Here is a 20,059-nt window from a genome sequence, read left to right as displayed (position 1 = left end):
TATTAAATCATTAAAAATAAAATAATTCAATGGGTGAAATTACATATTAACCCTAGTTTTAATACTCTTTTTAAACATAAAAATCTATATATTAAAATAATTTTTTAATATTAAAAAAATTTGACTTAAGAAAGAAGCTTGGATTCTAAGCTCTAATAAGGGTCGATAATCTAACCGCTTTTGACAGTTTTGATCCTGTTCAATCTCACAAGATTAATTTTTTTTTTTAAATCAAATTTTGAATTGGGTAAGATATTATTAAAAAAAATTAAAATTGGATCAAACTTAAATTTTAGGTAAATTTGATTTGATTTGATATTATATAAATTTTATTTTTTAATTATTTATATATATATATATTTATATAATTATATTTTAAATATTTATAATTAAAAAATAATATTTTATTAATTTTAAATCAAATCAAATATTATTTATATATTATTAAATTAGGTCGAATTTGAACATAAAAAAAACAAAATTTTTTTTTGAATTGAATTCGAGTTAAATATAAAATCAAATTAGATTCATAGCTAGCAAAAACTTACTTGGACCCGATCTATTGCTAACCTAATTCTAACAAAATTGCCTTCGGTTATCATTTACTGGTAGGTGGTCTGAAGACATTTTCCTTTTCTAAACTTTTCCAACGCAATTTCAATGGCGATCCCTTCCGATATCGCCTAACTCTACCTCCCTTCCTTCACATGGCCAAGCCCAAGTTTCGCACCGCCGTCGAGCCCTTGGCTCACTTCGACCTCCCAACTCACCACCTTTCCATCTGCTCTGTCTCTCTTTCCCAATCCACCGTCTACCTTGGCACCCAAAACGGCTCCCTCCTTTTACTCTCCCTAAACCCTAACCCTAATCATAACCCAATCGCAAGCCCACCTTTAATTGAATCCGTTTCTTTCTCTTCCCTTTCCCGAAACGTTTCCCTCCTACGCACTGTTTCCCTTTCTGACTCTCCCGTGGAATCAATATCCGTTCTCGCCGAGATCGGTGTCGTTTTAGTATTATCTGATGGGTTCTTGCTTTTAACGGATTCGCTCTTGATTCAACCAGTCAAAAAATTAAATGGTTTAAAAGGAGTCACAGTAATTGCTCGGAGATTCCGAGGAACCCATTCTACAAGCGCCGACTTAGTCGATAGTTCATCGAATTCGTCAAAAGGGCAACGAATTTTGGATAAATTTGGAGGAGTTAGGGCAAATGGAGTGAAAACAAGGGAGTTAGAGCAGAACCGAGGACGTAATTACGTTTTTGCCCTTGTTATTGGTAAGAAACTGATGTTAGTAGAGCTTATTTTAGACGGTACTTTTTTAAATGATTCGTTTGTGATCCTAAGAGAAATGCAATGTTTTGATGGAGTGAAGTCTATGGTCTGGCTTGATGATTCAATAATTGTCGGTAATATTAATGGGTATAGTTTATTTTCGTGTGTTACCGGGCAAAGTGGCGTGATTTTTTCATTACCCGATTTATCTAGGCCACCGTTGTTGAAGCTTTTGTGGAGAGAGTGGAAGGTTTTGTTGTTAGTGGACAATGTAGGGGTGATTGTTGATGCACATGGGCAGCCAGTTGGTGGGAGTTTGGTGTTTCGTAGGGGTGGTCCAGATTCAGTTGGGGAGTTGTCCTCCTTTGCAGTGGTTGTGAGGGATGGGAAGATGGAGCTGTATCATAAGAAATCAGGTAATTGCATTCAAACAGTTACTTTTGGTGTTGAAGGAACCGGCCAGTGTATTGTTGCGGATGAGGAAAATAGGAGTGGGGAAGTTGTTGCTGTTGCTACTCCCACAAAGGTATGTGAATCATAGTAGTTCACGTTGCTTGAAATGTGAATATGATCTAAAATCCTACATATGCAATTTCTATTAGATGTGATGTTTCAGTGTTGAGATTGAAATCATATGGGTACATATTTACGTATACTCCCTGAAATTTTTATATATTGATGGAAAAAGACTTTTAGCAGCTTGGTGGCTGATGGTTTGCATTTCATGGTTAAAGAAATATTGTGGATATATTAATATTGGTTACTAGAAGCTAGGTGCATCAACTTTACTGTGCTGCATAAGCTATCACTTCTTAGAGAATTGACTTCTTTGGTCTGAGCCCACTGAATGATTTGTATGTTAGTGCCCTATGCTGCTATCCAGGCTAGGTTCATGACCTCAGTTGCAACCCCTATGCATTGCTTTGTCTGTTATTATAATATATATTGTGATACATCATCCTGCTTCATGCTAAATATTTCCAGGTCATTTGCTATCGAAAAGTGCCTTCAGAAGAACAAATAAAAGATTTGTTGAGAAAAAAGAATTTCAAGGAAGCCATCTCCTTGGTGGAGGAACTTGCATGTGAAGGTGAAATGTCTAAGGAAATGCTTTCCTTGTTTCCTGCCCAAGTGGGTTTCCTTTTGCTCTTTGACTTGCACTTTGAGGAAGCAGTGGATCAATTTTTGCAATCAGAAACAATGCAGCCTTCTGAAGTATTTCCATTTATAATGCGAGACCCAAATCGCTGGTCACTCCTGGTATGTCTTTTATAACTGCATTCTTTTGATGGTTTGTTTTGCACATTCTGTAGTAGTCCATGTGATTCTGGGGGATAATGTGTTAATCGTGTTATGTTAATCTAACTATGAGCTATGTAATGTCCAACTTAAACTAATAATAATAAAATTTCATCTATGAGAATACTTGTAAAACTGATCAATGAACGAGGAAGAAAAAGAAGAGTTGCATTGTTTGGATATGACTAGAATTGTCGAATGACCATTCTTTTCTGATCTCTGCTTGCAGAGAACATGTAGAACTCTTTTGTGCAAGTTTTTGAAGGTTTGCTGTCATAGCAGTTTAATTGACCTTTTTCAGGTTCCTCGAAACCGGTATTGGGGTTTACATCCTCCTCCTGTACCCCTCGAAGATGTTGTGGATGATGGGTTGTTGGCTATTCAAAGGGCAATTTTCCTCAGAAAAGCAGGTGTAGAAACTGTGGTTGATGAACATTTTTTATCTAATCCACCGACCAGGTCTGAATTGCTGGAGTCTGCAATTAAGAACATTATCAGGTGCCTTCCAGTGTAGTCTGTTTTTGTGCTTTACATATATAATTACTGCAATTTTTTTCAGTTTCCCCTATATTCTCTCTCCCTTTGCCAAGATGAAGTCATAAGGGGTAGTGAAATGATTTGAGTTCCAGTTTTAATTGACACTTATTAATTTGTTGTTCTTATTTTAGTATTCTTTTGCAGTCATGGCTTGTGGCTTGAAATATCCTTAACAATGTTCTAAGTTGTTGTTCCCTGCTACAGGTATCTAGAGGTTTCTCATCAGAAAGATTTGACTTTGTCAGTGAAGGAGGGGGTTGATACACTTTTAATGTACCTATATAGAGCCCTAAATTATGTTGATGATATGGAGAAGCTGGCATCTTCTGAAAATTGTTGTATTGTGGTATGTGCTTTTTTCTTTGCTTATTTTATTTGATAATCGTACATCAGTTTTGGAATGATATCCTTGCTACATTAAATCAGTGGTCTGCTGGAGTGGGTTATTTAAACCCACTGGTAATGCATGCATACATAAAATGTTGAATCAATGATTTGCCTAGAATGGATGGTTTCAAGGTAACAAAAGAAGATATGCTTGGAAGTAAGAAATTCTTAATAATTATTGTATTTTAATTACTCAGCTCTTGGTATTACCCATTTTTGCTTATTCTTAAGTTAATAAAGAAAATATACAAAATACAAGATTTTGACAGTCTTTTTGAATATATAAGTAAAAAGAATATTATGTATGTTTTAGTTGTTAGATTAGAACTTTATTGTTCCAAGAAAAAATTTCCTTGTCAAAACAAAAGAATGACAGATTTCTGGTCAAATAAATAGAAAGTCTACTCTCAAGTTGAACATCTTCTAGTGATTTGTTCATCAATTTAACTGCTTTTTTTCTTTTTTTAATGATACTAGGCTTTGCTTGTTAGGAAGGATAGAAAAGGGTGAAGATGGAATGGTGTGTAATCCAATGGTTAAGCTACTAAATAGGAAGCTGGTTATGAAGAAATCTAACCATTAGATTAAAAAAATTTTCATCCTCACCTCTTTCCATCATTCCTACCAACCAAAGCCTAAAAGAAAAATATTCCTTGTAAAATGAGTTTAGTATGTATTCACAAATTGGAATGGGAAAGTAACTAGTTCTTTCAGGTTCGAATACTTTCTTTTCTTGGTTAGTTGTAATCAAGTTGAAATTATGGCCTTAGGCCCTGTGTGCAAAAAAACATTGATAAAATGTGGAATCTTAGAATTCCAATGCATTGGAAAACAGAGAGACCGTTGTCAGGAGGTTGCTTGAAGGTGACTGTACCACTTGCATGGGCGGTGCAGGAAGAGTTAGAAACTTTATTGGATGGCTCTGGGCATTTGCGGACACTTGCCTTCCTATATGCTAGTAAAGGGATGAGCTCAAAGGCTCTTGCTATTTGGCACATCTTGGCAAGAAATTATTCCTCTGGTCTCTGGAAAGACCCTGCTGTGGAAAATGGTGTACATGATGGCAGTGCGTGTGTAACATCTGGCAGGGAGACTGCTGTGACTGAGGCATCAAAGATTCTGGAGGATTCATCTGATCAGGGGTTGATTTTGCAGCATCTTTCATGGGTATGTAGTTGTATTTCTTGTGAATGATTTTATTTTCATGTTATTTTAAATTGAAGGTTTTGTGATCCTTGAACTTAATGGTTAATTATGGACCATGGAAATTGCTTATCAGATTGCAGACATAAACCCAGTACTTGCAGTTCAAGTTTTGACATCAGAAAAAAGAACAAATCAGCTTTCACCTGGTGGGTCTCATTTTAAGTTAATAATTTGTCTAGGACTATGGCTGTGGTACACAGTCAATTGCATTTTGGAATCGACATGCACAATATCCATGTTGTTATGCAACGATGCTTAGTGTTTTAGCTGTAAATTTTGTCTCCAGATGATGCACAATTTATTAATTAGTATCTTGCAGCAGATGATGTGATTGCAGCAATTGATCCAAAAAAGGTTGAGATTCTCCAAAGGTATGTGCATATCTTATTTTATGGATTGTACTTTTGAAGCGTTATAATTAATGGTTGTACTTTTGGTTTCTGGGATCTCCTCTCACTATTATAGTCACATTGTACTCAGGGTTATTCTTTGGAAACTCTTACTTTTGGTTTATCATCATTTTACCTTTCTATCCCATGTTCATACTGAAAACATTGTTCATTTGTATGGTCATAGTATTCTCCTTGCTCACATGAGCTCTTTAATTTTTTAATATACAAGTTTTCTCTCTTATTAATATTAGATGTGATCTTCACTGCATAGATTTTGCATAAAGATATCTTATCCATGCAGGTATCTCCAGTGGTTAATTGAGGATCAAGATTCTGATGACGCTCGGTTCCATACATTCTATGCTCTTTCTCTTGCCAAGTCAGCTATTGAAACCTTTGATTCAGAAAGCACCCAGAGCCCTGATGCTGGAAGGCAAGAGCAAGTGAAAAGCACTGATATCCAGAATGATTCGATATTTCGAAGTCCTGTGCGGGAGCGACTGCAGATATTTTTACAGTCTTCAGATTTGTATGATCCAGAAGAGGTCCTTTATTTGATAGAAAGATCAGAGTTATGGTTTGAAAAGGTCTGTTAGAACTTTGTACATTGTCTTGAGCTGTTCAGTTGACTACGTTGGCTGAGTTTTTAACACTATACACTAGTAGAACTCCTAGATCAACTGTTTATTTATTTATAAATTGCTTTTTTCTTTTTTTTTGAATGTTTATATGAGTAGTTGTTGCATTTAGCATTTGCTGATTTAATATTATGATTTGATTCGTTAGGCTATTTTATACAGAAAATTGGGACAAGAGTCATTGGTGCTCCAAATCTTGGCGCTGTAAGTTCCAGAATATTAATTAGGATGTTAGGTGCATTAGGCAGTTTGTAAATATAATCTTTAGTCATGAAGGTTACAGATTTAAAAAAAAAAAAAGAATTATTGTATTCTTATTTTTAACATTCAATGGCCTATCAGGAAACTGGAGGATAGCGAAGCGGCAGAACAGTATTGTGCTGAGATTGGCCAACCAGATGCTTACATGCAGTTAGTTTTTTATTTTCTTTCTTTTTCGCTTGTAATTTCTTTCCTCTCCTTCTCTACTTATGCATCTGACCTTTTTTTGTTTTATTTAACCTGTTTGTGACAATGATCATATCAGGTTACTTGATATGTATTTGGATCCACGAGATGGTAAAGAGCCTATGTTTAAGGCTGCTGTTCGCCTTCTCCATAATCATGGAGAGTCACTGGACCCTTTGCAAGTGTTAGAGGTCGAGCCCTCTCTCTTTCTCACGCATGCATGATTCTATGCTGGCATGTGATCTAACATGCTCTTGTATTATCATGTGGCCAGACCTAACGAGTTACTTGTGCTGGAATTATTGAGTTCATTGTTACTTTTTCCATATGGCTTTTTTATTAGGGTAATCTGAGTGTTGATTTTGCAGACACTGTCCCCTGACATGCCTCTTCAGCTTGCATCGGATACAATATTGAGAATGTTGAGGGCTCGGCTTCATCATCACCGTCAAGGACAAGTAAGATACCTTTTGGACTTGTCTAACTCCTTATAATTTGAGCTGCGTCTTGATCTTTCTTTTTCCCAGATTGTGCAGTATCTATCCCGTGCTGTACACATAGATGCAAAGCTTGCAAGATTGGAAGAGAGATCGCGGCTTGCGCAGATTAATGATGAGAGCCTTTGTGATTCTTGTCATGCCCGCCTTGGAACCAAGCTTTTTGCCATGTATCCAGACGATACGGTTGTTTGTTACAAGGTTGGTGATGACTAACCGTTACATATTTTCTTCATCTTTCCAAAACTTTGGATCAGAAATGGGGTTGCGATGTTGCTACTTTAAGTTGCCCAACGGATGAGTGACTTTTTATTTCTTTAACTCGTTACAGTTACCATTTGGAAACCCCAACGGTTTTTAGTTTTAAATCCCTACCAGGAAACATCTGCTAAATCAATTGCAAACCTAGGTAAACTTGGGTTAGGTGCTAAAAGATGTTACATAATGATATAGCCTGTTTTAGTTATTCAATTAATATCAGTTTGCATTGACGTTTAGAAGCTACATCTGCATTGAAGTTGTTTGTTTAAAAACTTCATCTGCTTTATCTGCAGTGTTTCCGTCGTCAAGGTGAGACAACTTCCATCACCGGCCGTGATTTTAAGCAAGATGTCGTGTTCAAACCTGGTTGGCTGGTTAGCCGCTAAGCCACAGGAATGTTTGGTCGAAAGTTGGCGACAAAGTCTTGTATTGATGATGCTACGGGACTGTATTATCTTTGCTTCGGTCATGGATAAACTTCATGGCTAGCATTAGAACAGGAAATTTTGTCTATACTGAAGTAACGATGGAACACTGACACTCTTTTCATGTTAAAAAAAAAATTATTGGAGTATTTGATTTAATAATTGAAGAATGTTTTCATTTGAAAAGCTAAATGCCAAGCTTCGGATTATCAATATAATTTTTTTATAAATTAAGTGAATTAAGTTACTTATTGGATTGCAAATTTAGCGGAAACATGGCACATGTGGTTATCATTTGTCACAAAATTATATGGACGAAAAAATGAACATTAGCATTACTAATTGGAGGACTGAATAGCAGAAGATTAATTATTTCAGGGGCATTCTTTATTACCCAAAAGAAAAGGGGCTAATTGGGTAAATTAGTAAAACCATTTTAAAATATAAAACTCAATTTTGTTTGCATATTTCTGCTTCATTTTACCAGACGCAGAGAAAAAGAAAAAAAGAAAAAAGAGAAGCAAGCAGTGAGAGAGCAGCGAAGAGCCTGCTTCCTTCTCCAGGTCATTCTCTTTTTCATTTTCTTTTTATTTCTCAAATTTATTAGATTTTATTCTTTGCTTTTTTTTTTTTTTTTTGGTCTTATTATCTTAGAGAGAGAAAGACGAAATGAAAAAAATAGGTGGATTTTTTTTTTAGTTTTTTCGAGAGATAAAGGTTTCGGATCCAAAATTCGAAGAATTTAAGCTTCAAGCATCCGATATCCGAATTTGAGGATACTAAAATCGCAATCCTGGAATTTGGTTCTCGTTCGAGTGGGTTCTTCGTGACCTAAGTTTTTGGAATACGGCTTTTTCCTTCTCTTTCTTTTTTGTTTTTTAAAGTTTTACTGTAAATGATAAATGATAAATATCATGTTTTAAGCTCACAATTTTAAAATTATAGTTCAGTTACAGGTTTTCCCTTTATTTTGGTTTTAAAAACCTCATTTTTATGTGTTTTGGGCGATTTTCTCTCTCTTTTTTTTAAGTATCCATGATATTTTTGTCTCTTTTGTGAATCTTATTTGTTTCATGGAAATTTAACTTGCTACTTTTATATATTTCTTAATGCTGATAATAGCATTCCTTTTCTTTATTATTATTATTATTATTATTATTATTATTATTATTATTATTATTATTATTATCGAAATTTGTAGTAGCGTTTGTAAGTTTAGTAAATTTTTTTTTATTGTTTATGGATAATTATTTGATACTATGATTTATTCTTATAAAAGATTGATTAGTCTTTCCAAATTATGTGCTTATGCTATTCTGAACTAATGGGTATACAGATAGGTGTAAGATAATCATTATTTAAATGTCAACAAATTTCACTTTCAATTTATAATTTCTATGTTTTGATGATGTGATGTTTTTGTGTTCTTTATTGTTGATGGTAATTAATATTAGGTTTCTTTTTTGGAGTGTGTCAGAGGAAAATATGGAAGAATGATGGTATTAGACTGTGCTTTTTTCTAATTAATTTCATTTTACTACATAAGTGTTGAAGAATGAGTTTTTGTGGTGGTTTTCATCAAGTAATTCCAAAGTTAAGGTTTTGATGCCTTCAAAAAGAATTTGATTATAAATACAATGGAATCCTTAAAGATGCTTACAGTATATTTCAATGACAAGAACCACCTAAATCTTTTGTACAACTTTTTTGGGAAATTTAGTTTTTGGTACAAGATGGGGCACCATGACCAGAATCTAGGATGGGGTACGTGATTAGGCAATGCTGAACATCCTAATTTTCTATGTCACATCAGTTCTGTGGCATTTTGTTTTTTTTTTTGGTTATGATGTCCTTGCTATTTTGTTGACAACTTCTGTCATCTGTGGTTTATCATGTCATGTAATTGGTCATTAAACTGGAATGAAGGCATTGTTCTTTTAGGTGCATCATATGTATGACATTTTTAGTTCTGCTTGTCAAGATCTCTCACATTTCTGTTATATCTCCGATCAGAATAATACTAAAAGGCTGGTTATGAAGAAATAAAGTCTTCCTCCTTTTATAGGGAGATCTCTTTTTGTATCATAGTGTTGGGAGATACATACGTGTGTATATATATATATATATATATATGGCGGGCATGTTACCTGGGGATTCCTCACATCATTCAACCTCTGATAGTGGGCCTTCTAGAAATTCTCAAGAAAAGCAAGAGGAAGTAGGTCATTGGTATTTTTCAAGAAAAGAAATAGAAGAAAATTCCTCATCAAGAAGGGATGGTATTGACTTGAAGAAAGAGACATACTTACGCAAGTCATACTGTACATTTTTGCAGGATTTGGGCATGAGGCTGAAAGTGTAAGTTCATGGTTTACGTTCAGATGTTGATTTGCCCTGTTGGACTTGAATATTGGGTTTCATTAGTAGACATTCTGATTACGAAGCATCATTTATAATGGAAATAGAAGGTTATTGTAATTTTTTGCATGTTTTGTGTGTTTGCGTGCACATGCATGTCTGTCCCATCTGTGATTAATTTATTTATTCAATTTCTCCATGATTTATAGCATGAAAATTAAAGTAACTTTTGATGTTTATTTTTGGTAGAAAGTTTTTAAATTTGTGTATTTAACATGATTATATCTAAATGTTCAAACATTGAGATATTACCTATTGCAACTCCCAAATTGTTTCAGTGCTGATATCTGCATGGAAAGTAGAACTTGAAATCACTTAATCATAATTTTATAACAGAAAGAAATGATCTAAACTTTTAAAAATATAAAATATCATTCATTTTCCTGTCATTAGTGTTCATAGCTGCTACTACTGATAATTTAGGCAACATTTCCTGGTTTGGATAGGATGCTTTTGTTAAGCAATTCCTGGATTCTAGTTAAAGAATCTTAACGAATAGTTACAAGCAGACTGGTGCAGGAGATGATCTTGTGTGTGCATCCGTGCTCATGCATGTCTGTGTGTGTCAGTTTGTTATTATCCTTCTTTTTATACTCATATGCTTTATCTCTCGAGCAAAATACTCATGCACATAAACGTGTGAGTGCTTTGTCTATGTGTGAATATCTGTCATACTTTGCCTGGTTTTGGTATTATATTTCTGGAAAAAATGTTCTACCAATAATGGGTGTTAGTTGAGCTTTTCATATGAGAATCAAACCCTGAAAGCATACTATGTGATCATTATTTCTTCTTTTACTTTTGACAATCATAAGGCTGAAAGGAGTTGTTTAGACATTTTTTGTCTGATCAAATCACACAATGATCTGCACTTCTGACATTATGTTTTTGGATAGACACATTCATATTTGTCGGCTCATATTGAATGAATTTGACTGAATTTCTTACCTGATGCAGTCCCCAGGTAACAATAGCCACAGCAATAATCTTTTGTCACCGGTTCTTCATTCGACAATCACATGCAAAGAATGATAGAAGGGTGAGTTATTATTCTCATTGTCTGGTGAATTGTGTTAAAACTTCTTTATTTAAGCTAAATCCATCTACTCTAGATATTTTCTTTTAGAAATCTAAGTAGTCTTTGTATTTTGATTCCATTTCATTATGAATTTTTACTGAGTTAGCATTTGTTTTGGATGACATAATGTTGGTCTGCGTGCTAGTATGGTTGAGGGGTGAAACCTGTGAAAAGTCTTATAATAGTAGCTTTTAACTTTACCTATCATTTGTATTTCTTATGAAGAATTTTGTTAAGAAAGAGCATTGAGTAGGAACGTTTTTATGATCATGTGCTTAACTTCATTTCTTTGCTTGACAGACCATTGCTACTGTGTGTATGTTCTTTGCTGGGAAGGTTGAAGAGACACCTCGTCCATTAAAGGATGTTATTCTTGTTTCCTATGAGATAATACACAAAAAAGATCCTGCTGCAGCCCAGAGGATCAAACAAAAGGTGTTCTTTAAATTAATGATGCTTTCACCAGTTTATTTGCATTCCACTCTTTGATGCTTGAGTTGCCACTTTTCTTCCATTTCGTGTCTCTTGCTCCCTGACTTGTGCAGTTGTTCTCTAACCTGCTCTCAATTGCCATTCCATTTGTGTAATCTTTCTGGTTTCATTTGCCCTCATTTTTTTTTAGGTATCTTTTTCACTCATTTTCTTATTCCTCAGGCATATAAGACTGACCGCCCCTTAATTATATTTTCTTCTTATAAAACCTAACAAGCTGAAATTCCCATGCGTGGTTCGTTATGAGAACTTCACCTTTGAGGTGTTAGTTACGTTTCAAATTTGTCCAATCTATTGATTATTGTGTGATATATTGCCAATGTCTGTAAAGTACTTGGCAAAGACATATAACTTGCTAGCATTGTGGTGGTCTTTCCTTCTGTCAGAATTTATTCTTCTGTTCCTCTTGAACTCAAATTCTTGCTCAAAATCCTCTTCTTTCCTCCAACAGCTGTGTCCTTGGTAAAATATCTCCCTGCAACCTCACTTTTTTGAATTATTGCTAAAATATAACTTTTCTTATTATCCTATTTATTATAGTTTTTAAACTTTTGGTCGCATAATTCTAGTTGTTAGAGTTACTTATTAGCCTCGATATATCTTGCAGGAAGTGTATGAGCAACAAAAGGAGCTAATTTTACTTGGGGAGAGGGCTGTACTTGCCACTTTGGGTTTTGACCTCAATGTTCATCACCCATATAAACCTCTTGTCGAGGCTATAAAGAAATTCAAGGTTGCACAGAATGCTCTTGCTCAAGTTGCATGGAATTTTGTGAATGATGGGTATGTTAAGTTGTGTTTCTTCAAGTTTTTAAAATGATCTCTTCCTCCTGATCACTTTTGACACACTGAAAAGCGGATTGCAGGCTGAGAACATCACTCTGTCTGCAATTTAAGCCCCATCATATTGCGGCAGGTGCCATTTTCCTTGCTGCCAAGTTCCTTAAAGTGAAGCTTCCATCAGATGGTGAGAAGGTCTGGTGGCAAGAATTTGATGTCACCCCACGCCAATTGGAGGGTTGGTATCCTGTTCATAATGTTGTAATAAATATCTCGTGGATACTATTGGACAGCTATTAAATGGCTCCATGGAACTGATGTTGCTTTTGGTTGCTTGCTTATAGCATTTGTCAGATGTTACTTCTCTTAAAGTTGACCCACTGAATACATGATTATAGCTATCTGTTTCATGTAATTCCTTTGTTTTTGGTTGGCAGTCTGCTTATTGCCATGTGTGAAATCCCATGGTCGCTGCTGTGATTGCTTAGCTGTTCTTCTGTGTCTTTCTTCATGTGGTTTTAGTTGGGTTTTCTACATAGTAACTGTGGTTGCTTTATCTTGCAGAAGTTAGCAATCAAATGCTGGAACTTTATGAGCAAAACCGAGTCCCCCAATCTCTGGGTAGTGAAGTAGAAGGAAGTGCTGGTGGTGGTACATCTAATCGAGGCCCAGCAAAACATCCATCTGGAAGTGAGGAAAAACAAATGTCATCACGGGCATCAGCCGACTACTCATCTGCAGACAATCATGGGATGTCATCAAGAACTGCCCAAAATCAAAGTAATGATAATGGGAGTGGGGAGATGGGCAGTGTTATTACTGATCAAAAGATGGATATAGAAACCAAGGATAATCAACATCCTGAGCAATTGCCTCCAAAGGAGAACATGAGGGAAGTTTCAAATAAATTTAGGTCCGGAATGGAGCGAGCTGGGGGGGAAGACCAGGAAAGAAGAACTGGTGGAAGAAATGAAATTGTAGAAACAGGAGAATGGAGAGATGATGGAGTATCACGTAAGGCTAGCAGTGTGACTGGGCGAAACTTGGACATTAGGGAAGGACCAGTTGGCCAGTCCCCCAAAGAAGCTATTAAAATTGATAAAGATAAGCTGAAGGCTGCACTTGAGAAAAGGAGGAAGTCTCGAGGGGAAACAACGAAGAAAAGGGATGTCATGGATGAAGATGATCTTATCGAGAGGGAGCTAGAGGATGGGGTCGAATTGGCTGTAGAAGATGAGAAAATCAAGCGAGAACATCGACAGAGCTGGTCTAGGAATGAGAATCGAGATCATGTTAAGGACCATGGGGAAATGGGAGAAGGGAACCACTTTGTTACAAAGGGGCAGTCAGCTAGGGGGTTTGAAACAGAGGCTGCTGAAGAAGGAGAAATGCTGGATGATACTTCTCCCATGGTAAACATCCGCAAGAGAAAAGGTGGCAGCCCACCTGAGAGGCAGTTAGAAGGGAAGAAGCGTCATGAGTACATGTCGAGTTTCAAACATGACACCGTAGAGGATGGGCACAAAATAGGTCGGAGTAGTTATGCAGATAAAGAGCATAGAAGGCATGCACACGAGAATCATTTGTGATGCAGTAATGTCGTGGTGCTTCACGCGTGATCCATATGATCTTTGGATATGATGTCTGACCGCTGTTATCGATATTTTGAACAGTGCTCCCATAAATGGTCAGAATGATCCTTTGGAAACTGAAACATTGGCTGAAATGTACTTAAAATTAGTTACATTTTGATTGCCTACAATGGCGCATATCTTGGCTGTAACAGAATGTTATGAACGAGGATACTTGAGTCGTCACAACGGCAGAGGCATCAAGAGAAAGTAAAGAGGCAGTTAATTTATTTCCTTCATATATATATATATATATATATATATATATAAAGATATTAACCGTAGTCATCTTATTATTGAATTGTGAAAATATCATTCTGAAGTGGGGGTTGTTTGAGAACAGCTATATCTGTTTTGGTTATTCAAACAAAATAAAAGGCTGTCAGAGTTTTGTGTTAGTCACACGTTAGAGTTATTACAACAGTAGTTAGTAGCTCATGTCGAGCACACGAACTGACGACAAGCCAGCCACTAGAATGACAATTCTAGACCCTTAAAATTGTAAAGGCAGATGGTACGGTATAAAAAAAAAATATATATATATATTTTAAATGATTTTTTTATATTTATTTGAGTTTAAATATAATATTATGATACGATACGAAAATAATATAAAAAAATTATGTATATATTTTAAAATATGTGTTTTATATTTATTTGTGTTTATATAAATTTTAACAATATACAATTCATATGGTATATATATTAATTTGTCTAAATATATGATATGGTACGAAAAGCATATTTAATTTAATTTTATCATATTAATATATCTAACACGTTTAATATATTTTTATATTTATTTTAATTTAATATAAACATATAAAAATTATTTTAATTTTTAATCTTTTACTTATAATATTTAATTAGTTATTTAATTTCATATAAAAATTATTTTAAATATTTAATTATAATACTTATTTAATAATTATTATAATTTTTTTTATATTAATAATATAAATACAATATAAATATTAATATGAGTCTTATATATTAATATTTTATTCTTTATTCTTTAATAGTTTATCATTTTAAATTTGATATTAAAAATTAATATAGTAATGTAATATAAATTAAAATTAAAATATATAAATATATTAAATACATATTAAATTATTATTAAATATTTTTTAATCTTTTAATATGTAAATATTTTTTTTATATTATTAATATATCAAATTTATTAAGTTTTAAATAATAGACAATTTATAGTTATTTATTATTTTAATTGTATTCTTATATATAGTTATATTAATTATATCTATTCATATATATTTATACTATTCGTGTTTATTTATATTTTATTAAAATAAATTAATTATATACGTATTAATTATGTCATGTTACTTGTGACACATATATTAAACATATCGTATTCAAATTTAAAATTTAAATATATTTTATAATTTAAATCATATTCATTTTTTAATAATTCATATTATTACACATTTCAAATTAACAAAAATACAAATTGCTACCTCCAGCAGCTATTTTATCCAAACTTCCACAAGATAGATATAGAGAGAATTTCAAACTCACAATCAAACCCCCTTTAACCAATCACAACCATCCAAGTTAGCTTTCGTACTACTCCCTGTATTTTCTCATTACACCCACCATTGTCTCTCCCTCTCTGCCAGAATCTAAAATCCATCCCTCCCTCCCCTCTCCCTTCTCTCCTCTAAAACCTATCTTCTTTCTCTCTCTCTCTTTTTCTTCATCATCAAAGAAAAAAGAACAAGCCCAAGATGTCTCTTACAACCCCAACTAATCTCTCAAAATCGCTTTTGAAGCCAAAGCTAAACTCCTAAGTAACCCTCAAAGTTTCAAGGTCATTGGTGGTATGCTCAAGCACTCCATCCTCAGACAAGAATTCAACACCATCGGCTTCTCCACTCCAAGCTTTCTCAGCTGCTCTTGCTCTTTCTTCCATTCTTCTTTCAGCTCCGAAGCCTGCTGTAGTTGACATTTCAGGGCTAAAACCATGCAAAGAGTCCAAGCAATTTGCCAAACGTGAGAAGCAGCAGATCAAGAAGCTTGAATCATCGTTGAAGCTTCACGCCCCTGACAGCGCACCAGCTCTCGTTATCAAAGCCACCATCGAGAAAACCAAGAGACGTTCGACAACTGTGAGAAATACGGACTGCTTTGTGGCTCTGATGGGTTGCCTCATTTGATAGTGAACGGTGACCAGAGTCACTGGGGTGAGTTCATTACGCCAGGTCTGTTGTTCTTGTGCATCGCTGGATGGATTGGGTGGGTTGGAAGGAGCTACCTGATTGCTATAAGCGATGACAAGAAGCCAGCCATGAATGAGATCATCATCGATGTGCCTTTGGCTACCAGTCCGCTCTTCAGAGGCTTTCTTTGGCCTTCGCTGCCTAGAGGGAGTTTCTCAATAATGACCTTGTTGTCAAGGACGTGTAATCTCCTCAGCCTCAGGTCTGTCTCTCCTCTATCTCATCAAAATTTTCTTAATATTTTTAGATTAATTTATGTATCTTGTTTGCCATATATTTTTTCTTGAATTATCAAAAATATTATTCTTTTTAACAATGATATGTTTATAATTAGGATGAAATATTGTATGTTAGTATGTAGGAAAAAAAATGTTTACCATATTCAGATTTAAATTGTGATATATCCATCCTGTGAGTTGTCTTATTGTCTTGTACTATTCTAAATTTTAGAAATAAGGGTGAAATTCATGAGATAAAACGAAAGGGAATTGTAAAAACAGAAAATTTGTCTTGTTTTTTTGTTTATTATTAAGTTTTTGTTCTATGTGATTTTCCAGGGCACAGTGATAAAATGGATCGACCACTGGTATAGGGAGGAAGATGGAGATGCATTAGACTGAATATTGTTTGTTCAAGACAAGCGTCTTGGGAAATTTCTTGTACTTGAAATGAAATTTTTTTTTCACTCAAGTGCATGTAATGCTAGTGTTAAAACATTTGGAGCTGATCGACTTTCCATTTCAATCTTTGTCATCCAAATTCATGTGACAAAGTGTTATAATAATGTTAGAATACCAAGAAATCTTTTAGCATCAATTTAGATGTTTACATTATGTTTGGATACATATTAATAAAAAAAAAAAAAGAAAAGTTTTTTTTTTTTAAATACATATATCTCTTGTTTGGATAATTAAAATTAATAAAAAAAAATCTAATAACCATTTTTTGAACAAATAGTGAAAAAGAAAGTAAGTAATTCATTATAATTTTTTTTTTAATTATAACCTTTTTTTTTTTATAAAATAACATAATATACTAATACATTTTTATACTACCTAACTTATATAAATGTATTTTTCTAAATAAAATTGAGTATGTTTAATACAATAATATGTATTAATTTATTCTTATTATATTCATAATTTTATATTTAATTTAATCTTTTAATTTATTCTAACAATAATTTAGCTTGTTTTATTGTTAAAACTTGAAAAATCATAAAATATTTATAAACTATGATATTATATAAAATACTTATCAAAGAAAATTATGTTTGTAGTCTTAAATTGAAGTATTAAAAAAAAGATGACTATAAGAAAAATTAAAAGTTATTGAGTTTTTTTCTTTTTTTTTTTTTTTAAATCAAAAGTTTATTCAAACAAAGAAAAAAAATTTTTATTTCTATTATTTTCTTTTATTTTCCTTTCCTTTCCTTCTCCTTTTCTCAATCCAGATATAATGTTAATTACCAAGAGACAAGAAAACCTAAACAAGAGATACATATGTTTCAAGTTGGCATGGTCAGATTAATAGAAAATTATAACACTTTAATCTCACAAGGGGGTATTGTGAGGATTCGTTATAATATATATAAAAACTTAATTAATATTTGCGAGGCGTCTTTTATAAAAAAATATGGTGAAACTTTTAAGTTGCAGGTTAGGTTGGGGGGGTTTCCACGAAAATAAAGTGAGAAAAAAAAAAGAGAAAGAATTGCTCTGTTCTGTAGGAGAGACTGAAGAACTGAAAAATGGTCCAAATCTAATACAATAGTTAATAGCCTCTTGGCTAACTCGGGTACTTTTGCCAAAAATAAAGATAAATGGCCATTCTGCAACTGGTTCGCTCCTGTCACCTTGTTATGGCACAAACTAAATGGAGAGAAGAGACTGGTATTAGAGAGCCAGGAACTTGGTCTGGTTCAAACTAAATCCATATCTTTAAAGCTTATGAGTTAATTCTAGTTCAATTACGTTGTGAAGGCAACGTTCTAGCCGTTTTCATTCATCTATTTAAGAATCTCCTCTGACGTACAGAAATTGATGTGGGAAATTGTCTTTTCGTTAGTATTGAACTTTGTTTAAAGTAGTTGAGCATCGTTGGAAATTGTCTTCAAATACCAGTGTTCTATAAGACAGCCGATTTACACTTCCAGCTCTTGCATGCCAGACAGCGCCATTGAGCGGCAACTCCATTCATAACACTGGCATTCTTGTCAATTTACATTCAATCTACAAACCTTCATATTTATAAATGGTCAAGATTATTATAAACCAGCCTTCTTGGCATTAGCTACCTGATAGTCATGCGAGAGAAAGAAGGCGTGAACAAGCGGTTGAAACAGGAAAACTCGGGTCCCGTTGTTAGCCCATCTTTTTAGCCAATGTCCGAAGTTGTATAGCCCTCAATGTTGGACCTTAATCTAAGTTGTAAACTTGCAATTATTTTTTCCTTTCAGCTAAGTTTTCCACATTGTTATTGGACTACATACAAACCAACTTGGGCCTTGATCATTCTAGTTCTGGTTATTTCTTGGTTTTAATCACCCTTGATACATCCACAACTGAAACTGCAATCTGAGAAAGAAATAGTGAATGTAAAGTTGTATAAAAACAAATCTAATTGGTTTGCTTAATGGAATCTGAATTGCAGCCTTGGCATGTATGAAAAGGGTCCTTTTCCTAGCGTTGACTTGATGACAGGGTAAATAATGGCCATAAGTTATCCCTTGAATTCAAAATCATAATCAACTTCTTAGTGTTTAGAGTTTAGGGTCCAAATAAAATGTGGGTTTGCTGGTTAATTAGCCTGTCTAAATCATAGCAAAGGGACATAATGAGCGGGTGATTTGACTTATAGAAGTCCATAATGGTGGGTACATATGTACACATTCCACCAACCCCAAGCTTTCCTTCTTTGAGAGGGGGTAGAGGAGAACTAGCAATCCTCAATTCCTCATTTCAAATACACCTACCACTTTACCATTGGCAACCCTACGGGGGAGCATAAAGAAACTGGTAGAGGTAGTGATTTGCTTTTGGTAAATTTGTCAACAATTTTTTAGCTCATAGTAATTAGTGTAAAACCTTTGACAATTTTACTGCATTCTTGGCAAGTTTCTTCCTCCAAAATTGATTTTTTTTTTTCATGGCCAATCACTTTTCTTTTGCTTTTGTTTCAACATTAAGATAATTAGGTTTATATGTTTTCCTCCCCCATGTGAGGTCAAGTCTAAACAGATGGGAAATATTCATTTCACCATTTTCAGTCTAGGCTAGAGTACTGGATCTGGACATGATTGGTATAGGGTTGGACTTTCTGTAGAATCCCGTGCTGCATTATTTGACAGCACCCTCATATCCAACACTTATTTTCTCCAAATCTTAATATATATATATATATATATATATATAATATTTGACATAATTGATTGAAAGAAATTATTAAAAGTAGGCAAGAAGTCTACATTTGCATGTTAGCCACATTAACCAACCTAAACAACTGACCTTTCAGTACATAGCAATTCCATGAGCTTTAACCAACTGAATTATGATTAGATCACATGCTTCACAAATGACAAGACCTTCAAGCTCAAGGTGTTTTGTCTCTATTTTTGAAGAGAGACCAATTTCTGTTCAAAACGTTCCCTCCAAAAGTGTTAAACAAATCAAAGTACAGATTCATCATGGAAACAGAAGGAAATTGTTCTTTCCCAGCACTCCCCCCCCCCCCCTTTTTTTTTGTCAATTGCTTGCTAGACTTTTCCTTCTTACCACCATATCTTGATTTCCCAAGTCCTTGATTTTCTGTTAAAATTTTGAACTTGAATAAAAAGTTGCAATAAAATTTCTTTCAACTAAACCAATGGAATGCTTTCACTTTTCTTTCTCCCGTCTTTTTTCATGAGTTGAAAGGTTCAGTCCATAAATTAGGTAAATAAAAAGCTATCCATTAGCCAAGGCAAAGTATACTAATGGTGTTGACATGCAGCACATGATAGGTAAACAAACACTACAAAAAGTATAAAGCAGTCATCACATCAATTAGATAAAATG

At 34.0% G+C, this 20,059-nt stretch overlaps 2 protein-coding genes and 1 pseudogene across 7 annotated transcripts; all 3 read left to right on the top strand.

The window, feature by feature from the left end:
* Nucleotides 1–516: 516 nt before the first annotated feature.
* Nucleotides 517–7,557, top strand: LOC111281314 (vacuolar sorting protein 3-like). Of its 3 annotated transcripts, XM_089757338.1 has the most exons (15): nt 560–1,278; nt 1,490–1,802; nt 2,261–2,536; nt 2,877–3,073; nt 3,317–3,458; nt 4,394–4,666; nt 4,779–4,851; nt 5,028–5,076; nt 5,399–5,684; nt 5,884–5,939; nt 6,078–6,146; nt 6,262–6,373; nt 6,551–6,640; nt 6,710–6,880; nt 7,234–7,527. In XM_089757338.1, the coding sequence occupies exons 2-15, from the start codon at nt 1,668–1,670 to the stop codon at nt 7,324–7,326; spliced, it is 2,022 nt and encodes a 673-aa protein (XP_089613464.1). In that variant the 5' UTR covers nt 560–1,278; nt 1,490–1,667; the 3' UTR covers nt 7,327–7,527. The 3 variants fall into 3 exon arrangements, 2 of the variants coding, with proteins under 2 accessions (XP_022724772.2, XP_089613464.1); XR_002689112.2 differs by having other exon boundaries at nt 517–1,802; nt 5,898–5,939; nt 7,234–7,557; XM_022869037.2 differs by having other exon boundaries at nt 533–1,802.
* A 239-nt stretch (nt 7,558–7,796) lies between these two features.
* Nucleotides 7,797–13,994, top strand: LOC111281315 (cyclin-T1-4-like). Of its 4 annotated transcripts, none has more exons than XM_022869038.2 (7): nt 7,797–7,928; nt 9,379–9,723; nt 10,741–10,822; nt 11,162–11,296; nt 11,961–12,136; nt 12,220–12,371; nt 12,698–13,994. In XM_022869038.2, exons 2-7 carry the CDS (start codon nt 9,497–9,499, stop codon nt 13,720–13,722), a joined length of 1,797 nt encoding a protein of 598 aa, XP_022724773.2. In that variant the 5' UTR covers nt 7,797–7,928; nt 9,379–9,496; the 3' UTR covers nt 13,723–13,994. The 4 variants fall into 4 exon arrangements, with proteins under 4 accessions (XP_022724773.2, XP_089613465.1, XP_089613466.1 ...); XM_022869039.2 differs by having other exon boundaries at nt 7,829–7,928; nt 9,431–9,723; XM_089757339.1 differs by lacking the exon at nt 11,162–11,296.
* A 1,191-nt stretch (nt 13,995–15,185) lies between these two features.
* LOC111281184 (photosystem I reaction center subunit III, chloroplastic pseudogene) lies at nt 15,186–16,191 on the top strand (annotated as a pseudogene).
* The last annotated feature ends 3,868 nt before the right edge of the window (nt 16,192–20,059 follow it).

Source organism: Durio zibethinus, chromosome 28 (genome assembly GCF_047325235.1).
Source record: "Durio zibethinus cultivar Kanyao isolate XHJ-2024 chromosome 28, ASM4732523v1, whole genome shotgun sequence".
Taxonomy (NCBI): Eukaryota; Viridiplantae; Streptophyta; class Magnoliopsida; order Malvales; family Malvaceae; genus Durio; species Durio zibethinus.
This window is presented reverse-complemented; position numbering and strand designations above follow the sequence as displayed.